This window comes from Ovis aries, chromosome 7, assembly GCF_016772045.2.
Source record: "Ovis aries strain OAR_USU_Benz2616 breed Rambouillet chromosome 7, ARS-UI_Ramb_v3.0, whole genome shotgun sequence".
In the NCBI taxonomy this organism is placed as follows: domain Eukaryota; kingdom Metazoa; phylum Chordata; class Mammalia; order Artiodactyla; family Bovidae; genus Ovis; species Ovis aries.
In genome coordinates, this window is record NC_056060.1 from 23,850,200 (window position 1) to 23,858,730 (window position 8,531).

The 8,531-nt window shown below is 41.6% G+C and overlaps 2 gene segments (V, D, J or C); both read right to left on the reverse strand.

The window, feature by feature from the left end:
* LOC121820075 (T cell receptor alpha variable 3-like) lies at positions 1-719 on the reverse strand. The segment is given in 2 exon segments: positions 1-482; positions 575-719. Coding segments are annotated over 2 exon segments (528 nt in total).
* Positions 720-7,362: 6,643 nt separating this feature from the next.
* On the reverse strand, positions 7,363-7,937 carry LOC101109686 (T cell receptor alpha variable 2-like). The segment is given in 2 exon segments: positions 7,363-7,727; positions 7,839-7,937. Coding segments are annotated over 2 exon segments (360 nt in total).
* Between the last annotated feature and the right edge of the window lie 594 nt (positions 7,938-8,531).

Here is an 8,531-nt window from a genome sequence, read left to right on the forward strand (position 1 = left end):
TTATTTCAATATATACTTGCAAATGAACAAATGTTGTGGCTTCACACACAAAAAAAATTTAGTTATAATGAAGGACAAATTCTGGACCCACAACACCACCTTGTGGAGGGATATTAAGCCTTCAGGAGCATGGTTTTCTGTGCTCGGGGGTTTATATTCAGCTCTCCCTGCAGCCCCCACCACTGTGTCGCTCACAGCACAGAAGTACACGGCAGAGTCACTCCCGAGAACAGATGGTTTCTTCAGGTGGAAAGAGGTTTGGCTCTTGTTAAATTCAGCCTCAAAACCATAGTTGCCTTTAACCAAAGGGTCCCCTGTGATGTATTTCAGAAGGAACTGGAGACCTTGGTTGGGATGTTGGACATACCAAGAAAGATAAGGGCTCCCCGAAACTGAATAGGTGCACTTCACAGTCACTGGATCCCCTTCCGCGACAGGGACCTCATCTTCTGGCTGAGTCACCGACTGAGCTCTCAGTCCACCTGTAAAGTAACGCACAATACATCAGTGAAGGTTCTGAAAAAGAATGTAAGCGGGTAATACAAGTGGAAAACGGAAAGGGAATATCACTCACTGAGTGTAAACAGAATCCCAAGTGTCCAGATATGTGCAGAGGCCATGGCTCAAGCTGGGCTGGATGGGGGCTCTTTTGCAGCTCACCTTTGCTGGAGATAGGGCTCCACCCAGAGACTATGTTCTCCACGAGCACAGCGTTTTACAAAGGCCCCTGGTGCTTCCTGGCACCTGTATCTTCTCTCTGTAGAGCAAGCTCTTCTCTCAGATCTCCGTGAGAAGCAAGACTGCAGCACCTCCTGTACTCAAGACAAACCGCACACTGCAGCGCCCCCTAGAGCCCACTTAGAATCAGGAGACTTTCCAGTCTAGTAGCTGAGCCGCTTAAGTAGTGACTCAGCGGTAAAGAATCCGCCTGCCAATGCAGGAGACTCAGGTTCCATCTTGTGTCAGGAAGATCCTCTGGAGGAGGAAATGACAACCGACTCCAGTATTCTTGCCTGGAACATTCCATGGACAGGCAAGAATACTGGCGGGTTACAGTCCACTGAGTCAGAGTCAGACACGACTGAGCGCGCGCGCGTGCACACACACACACACACACACACACACACACACACACACACACACACAAACACCCCTGGGGCTTCCAGGACTTAGCACAGCACCAGTCCTCTGGATGTCTACATTTTCCATTGGTGTTCAAGGAGAAGAATCAGGGCTGTGTGAACCAAAGTGGAAAAAATTCATCCTGGGTGCAACAAGTTTTAAATGGTTTATGCTCTCTCAAGATAATATGGGGACAGAAAGAAGGGAAAAGCATATTTTGATAGAATGGGGAAATAAATAGAAAAAGGAAGGAAAGCACAGCATTGAATGGAGAGAGAAAGAAAAGTGAGAGACCAGAAAAACAAAATAAGGGGAAAGAGTAAGGCAAGAGGAGACGAATGGTAAGAGTGAGCTTATTTGTCTCTTTAGAAATAATTTAGAGCCAGCTTCCAATTAAATCTCTTTGACCACAATATAACTTGAGTTTTTCTCTTGGTTGGGTCTGTTGAGACCTCTCCCTATGATATTTAAATAGTCATACAAGAAGAACTTGAACCTTCTCTTTAAACATTTTTAGAGAGAAAAAAAGAAGGGATGGTGTTATACACTTGTTATAAATATTTGTCTTATTAAACAGTAGGTTTTACAGCTAAAATACTTCTATGAAGGTTTGCAAAAACAGAAATTTTCCACATAGAGAGGTTACTTAAAACAGACTTCAGATGAAATACACGTGGATTAAAAGTTGATGGTCAGCTAAGCTTGAGGTATTATGATGATGACAAAGAGTTCATTTAAGGGGAAGACAGGCTAAAGTTTTACACTAAAAAATGCCACAGTAGCAGCAGAGTGATTATTCAATAGAGTCGTAAAGAAAATAAGCAAGTATCAGTATAAAGAAGTTGTTTCTCTGATTTTCCTTATTTTTCCTTTAAGTAATATCCAAAGAAACCACCCAATTTAGAAAGAGGATAGAAAATCTCTTTGCTTTGAATCAGAAAAGAATGTGGAACAGAGCTATTTCTCAAAGCTTTGCTAAGGATTTCATACTTAACTAATTGAAACCTTGACCCTATTATAATGTCTTTCTTTGAAATATGTAAGTTATCTTTAAATAATAATCTTCAAGTCGCAAAGAGGCCTATGATGAATGGGAAAATAGAATAAATTTCTTCTCTTTCTGTCTAGAGCTTAAGTGTTAGTGCTCTATCTTAAAAGGTGCTGGCAGTCATCTCCAGAGGAATGATTGGGAAAAGCTTAAAGAAAGGAATATTTTTAAATACATGTGGAGGATTAGGGGAAAAATCAAAATTCTCCAAGCCAGGCTTCAGCAATACGTGAACCGTGAACTTCCAGATGTTCAAGCTGGTTTTAAAAAGGCAGAGGAACCAGAGATCAAATTGCCAACATCCGCTGGATCATGGATAAAACAAGAGAGTTCCAGAAAAACATCTATTTCTGCTTTATTGACTATGCCAAAGCCTTTGACTGTGTGAATCACAATAAACTGTGGAAAATTCTGAGAGAGATGGGAATACCAGACCACATGACCTGCCTCTTGAGAAATCTGTAGGCAGTTCAGGAAGCAACAGTTAGAACTGAACATGGAACAACAGACTGGTTCCAAATAGGAAAAGGAGTACGTCAAGGTTGTATATTGTCACCCTGCTTATTTAACGTCTATGCAGATTACATCATGAGAAACGCTGGACTGGAAGAAACACAAGCTGGAATCAAGACTGCCGGGAGAAGTATCAATCACCTCAGATGTGCAGATGACACCACATTTATGGTAGAAAGTGAAGAGGAACTACAAAAGCCTATTGATGAAAGTGCAAGAGGAGAGTGAAAAAGTTGGCTTAAAGCTCAACATTCAGTAAATGAAGATCATGGCACCCGGTCCCATCATTCCATGGGAAATAGATGGGGAAACAGTGGAAACAGTGTCAGACTTTATTTTGGGGGGCTCCAAAATCACTGCAGATGATGATTGCAGCCATGAAATTAAAAGATGCTTACTCCTTGGAAGAAAAGTTATGACCAACCTAGATAGCATATTCAAAAGCATAGACATTACTTTGCCGACTAAGGTCCATCTAGTCAAGGCTATGATTTTTCCTGTGGTCATGTATGAATGCGAGAGTTGGACTGTGAAGAAGGCTGAGCATCGAAGAATTGATGCTTTTGAACTGTGATGTTGGAGAAGACTCTTGAGAGTCCCTTGGACTGCAAGGAGATCCAACCAGTCCATTCCGAAGGAGATCAGCCCTGGGATTTCTTTGGAGGGAATGATGCTAAAGCTGAAGCTCCAGTACTTTGGCCACCTCATGCGAAGAGCTGACTCATTGGAAAAGACTTTGATGCTGGGAGGGATTGAGGGCAGGAGGAGAAGGGGATAACAGAGGATGAGACGGCTGGGTGGCATCACTGACTCGATAGACGTGAATCTGAGTGAACTCCGGGAGTTGGTGATGGACAGGGAGGCCTGGCATGCTGCGATTCATGGGGTTGCAAAGAGTCGGACACGACTGAGCGACTGAACTGAACTGAACTGAACAAGAGACAGTAAAGCACCCTGGCACCAACAACAGTAAGAAGGCTTCACCACTCCTAGGCTTGAAGGGACAGAGGAGGAAGAACTTATCCCAGCCTGGGAGACCTGTAACTGAGGTGGGTCCACAGGACCTGTGGATTTCAGCACAGGAAAGGAAAGATCACAGAATATAAACAGGCTGACCACTCTTTCCTGCCAGGGGCTCCCACTGGGCCAAACCCAGCTAGAAGCAAAAAAGACAAGGGCATGAAGTCAGCCTCCTGGGTGTAGAGCAGGATGGAGAATAGACTTGGGGAGGAGAACAGAGAACATCCAATCCCCTGACACTGGGTTTAGGGTTCCCCTATCAATCAGGCAAAATGTGGGTTTATCCTAAATGTCTGCTCAGGCATATCTATACAGCACTTTGACTGATGTAGCAAGATAAATAAGTCAAAACAATAGTCCAGTGTAGACTTTGGTGCCATAACTAAATTTTCCAGGTAATTGCCTAATCTCTACTTCTTCTCTCCTATACAGATGTAGCACACAAAGCATGTAGTACTATGCCAAGATAGTGCAAGTGACTCATTGTGCTCACTTCAACCATTTAGTAATCAGTTCCAAGAGATACAAATGAACTAAACCTTTAAGAGGCTTCAGATCCAAAGGATTCCTAAGGCATCAACTGAGCTTTCAGAATTGAACAATATAGACTCACTAGCTATTCTTCTTACGTGCTTTATGAGATTGATGAGGGTATTGTTCATCAAACGTCTACTGTGAGCATAATGTTAAGCCCATTACATTTCTTGATTCATTTTTCCTCCTAATACTTTAGAGATGAAAATATTAGGAGTTCAGGAATATTCGATTATTCAAGCCATCCTTAAAGAAAGAGAACAAAGATTTTAACCCATACTTTTCTGACTGTAAAAGCATAAATCACATTGAGAATTTCAATTTTGATCATTTACTTTTTTAAAAATACTTTACAATATTGGAAAGTAACTCCATTATCCTAATAAACTTATACAATCATATTCTTCTGTGCTACTTACCTTTAGAGGCTATCTTTTAATTGAGTGGATACCAGATACTGACTTCATATGTATGTGCCACTTAATCAAAGCAGCCCCTAGATCATTGCTTCTAGGAGGTTCTCAGACATTTAAAGAACTGAATGAGCTACTGACCCCAAGGAAACATTAGCAGCAATGGGGATATGACCAGCAGCAGGCAGAGCAGATCAATCTAGGGAGACCTTGGGCAGCTTTACGCCCACTGCATTGGAGTCTCCATATTTAGTCAGCCCTGCTGTGCATGTTTACTCTCAAGAGCCTTAGAACAGCTTTCTCAACCAGGAATCTTTTTAAGAAAAGTAAATCTCAAAAAAAAATGGAAATTTCTATATACTTATAAACTTCCAGGATGTGGGAGTACAGGGAATTTTACTCTCCTGTGAATGTTTCACAAGTCACCGTCGAACTGAGAGCTTCATGATGCTTTTAAGACTGTGCTGCCACTGAGCTCTCCTCTTCAGAAATGCTCTCTCATCAGCTCTATTTTCCCCTTCTTTTATTTCATTCTTGTCCCACTTCCCCTTTGGGTAAGAACACCTTTAGTGTTCTACATGTAAGCTGGAAAAAATCTGGTAAGAAGACTAGTTGGTGACAGTTTAAACAATAGAATCAAAACACCAGCATAAAAGGTAGGGTTTTCAATATGTCAATCTTCAATGAACTGAAAAGAACATCCTATAAGAATGAAAGGAATTTTCTGTCTCTTCTTGCTTGTGAAAGCAGTGAGGGGCCATGTGCTTATTCACTGTTTGTGGAGCAGCAAGAGCACACGTGCGGAACTCATGGAGAAGACACACACATGGCTCATACGCAGATATTTCATTTGCTTAAAAGGCAAGGTTAACACAGTTTTAAACAAGCAATAAAACAGAAATATGCCTAAACAAGTGGTACAAACATATACCAATTTATAGGTGTACACAATTTGGATGTTACTAAAAGCAGAGAATGGGCTTCCCAGGTGGTGCTAGTGGTAAGAACCCACCTGCCAATGCAGGAGACATAAGAGACACAGGTTTGATCCCTGTGTCAGGAAGATCCCCTGGAGGAGGGCATGGCAACCCACTCCAGTATTCTTGCCTGGAGAATCCTATGGACAGAAGAGCCTGGCAGGCTACGGTCCCTAGGGTCACAAAGAGTTGACTCAACTGAAGCAACTTAGCACGCACACAAAAGTAGAGAATAGTGGCTAAAGCCTCAAGATCTGGGCTCGAATCTGGGATTCTCACACCAGACTTGGATGAGCAATAGAATTGCCAGAGAGACATTTATAGAAAATACAGACTTCTGGGTCCCATCCCTGCAAACTATGATTCACTTACTCTGGAATGCAGGGGAGGAAATAATCTACTCTTTTTAAAAACTCCAGAGATTTCTGATTAAAAAAAAAAAAAAAAAAAACAGGAATCACTGATCTGTCCTAGGACTTAAGTCTCCAAAGTGGGAAAGAAAGGTGTGGGTAAAAAGACAAAGATAATTTAACAAGAATATGGGAACAATATATTACAACTTATACTGTATTTTTTTAAGTTTAAAATTTGGAATAAGATTGAGTTTTACTAATATTTCATATACTAATTGACACTGGCATCCTCACTTAGTGTATATATCAAATTGTAATAAGTAAAATATCCTGAGAGAAGGATTGTGGTTTCATACTCAGGGCTGTTGGTAGTAGCTATTCACTCATTTGTTCCCTTTCAGCTAATTATACTATTGAATATTAACTAAAGTACACTTTACAAAATGTGTATGTAACTCCATGGACTATAGCCCTCCAGGCTCCTCTGTCTATGGAATTTTCCAGGCAAGAATACTGGAACAGGTTACTATTTCCTAATCCATGGGATCTTCCTGACCCCTTGGGGATTGAACCCACATCTCCTGCACTGGCAGGCGGATTCTTTACCACTGAGCCACCTGTATCTTAAAAAAATTCCCACAAACAGAGTGAAGCTAGCAAATAATATTTAAAATGCAGAAATCAAGAAGAAAATAGCAGAGTGGACATGACTCTTCCTCTCTGCTATTTTCTTCTTGATTTCTGCATTTATTTAAAATATTATCAGCCAGCTTCATTCTCTTGTAGGAATTTTTTTAAGACACAGGTGGTGCAGTGGTAAAGAATCAGCCATTTTACAAAGGAAAGCAAAAATAATCCAGGCATATTTCAAAAGAAACAGATCAAAAGACAATTTTAAACATGAATTTACAGAACCATTATTGAAACACTCCATAAAAACTTATTTCCCTATGTACCTTTATTGTATATAGTGCTGTGCCATACTGTGCTTATTTACTCAGTCATGTCCAACTCTTTGCAACCCCATGCACTGTAACCCTCCAGGCGCCTCTGTCCATGAGGATTCTCCAAGCAAGAGTATTGGAGTTCTGCTCCAGGGAATCTTACCATCCCAGGGACTGGACCCAGGTCTCCTGCATTGCAGGCAGATTCTTTACCATCTGAGCCACCAGGGAAGCCCAAGAATACTGGAATGGGTACCCTAACCCTTCTTCAGGTAATCTTCCCAACCCAGGAATCAACCCGGGGTCTCCTGCATTGCAGGCTCATTACAAGCTGAGGTACAAGAGAAGCCCATTATATATACTGTTTGGACTCAAATGTTTTTTCTGATAGTGCAAATGGAAAAGCTTGGGGATGCTGAATTGGGACTAGGAGGGGAAGCAGTTGTTGTTTGTCTTTCTTCCACATCCTGCAAATGCTGTGACCTCTCCTTGTTTCTGTTCAGCTCTTCATGGATTCCCTACTTCTGTGTACCTCACAGCACAATAGTAAACCCCTGCATCTGCCGTCTGCACCTGGAGGATGAGCAGTGATGAAGAGAACCTCTCATATGTCATGTTGTAGCGTCCCTGTTGAGAAGGCCTTAAACCCTCGATGAGGAGTCTTGGTGCAAATCCTGGGAAGTGAAGGTACCAGAAGAAGCCATAATCATTGGATATAGAGTGATTACAGGAAATTTCTGCCACAGCTCCCTCCAAAGAGACCACAGTGGAAGGCTGAAATACTTGCTCCTTGCTCTCTGCAACTACAGGAAACAAACAAACAAACAAAAAAGGTTGTGACTTTGAAATTTAAAACAAATTTTTAAACAAAGACTACATTTTTCCAAGACTAGATGGTGAAAAAGTTTGCTCACCCTTCCAGAGAGAGCTGAGGAGGAGACCCAGCCACACTGCTTCCAGAGTGCTCTGCAAAGCCATGGCCAAAATGCAGCTGGTCTCAGGCCAGTTGCCTCAAGTGTGACACTCACAGGAAGCTGACTATAAGCTGCCTGCTTTGCATTTTCTTCTGCGTCATGACATCATCAATCAGAATCTGTGAACCAAGAAGAATCACTACAGTTCTGAGGCTACTTAGTTACTTCATCTGTACTTTGTTCTAAGTAGGGACTCAATAAAGGAGATGCCCTGGAGAAGGAAATGGCAACTCACTCCAGTATTCTTGCCTGGAAAATCCCATGTACAGAGGAGCCTGGCGGGCTACAAGTCCATGGGGTCACAAAGAGTCAGACAGGACTTAGCAAGTGAGCACACACACATCCTCTGAGGTCACCGCAGCTGTGCATTTAAGAAGGCATTAATCGTTTAAGAAGCTTGCTTCCTTCATTAACGGTGCCAGAAAGAGTCTCACAATGATGGGAGGAGACTGATTCATCATTCAAACTAAAGTGATAGGTTCACACAAAAAAGTACGCTGAACTTATCACATGTAATATAATGCTATGCTAATATATTAAAAATAATGATCATGAAATCTTAGTACGTGTGGTAGATGAGTAATGCATATTCTTAAGGCACAAAAGTTATAATGCAAATTACAATATTCATCA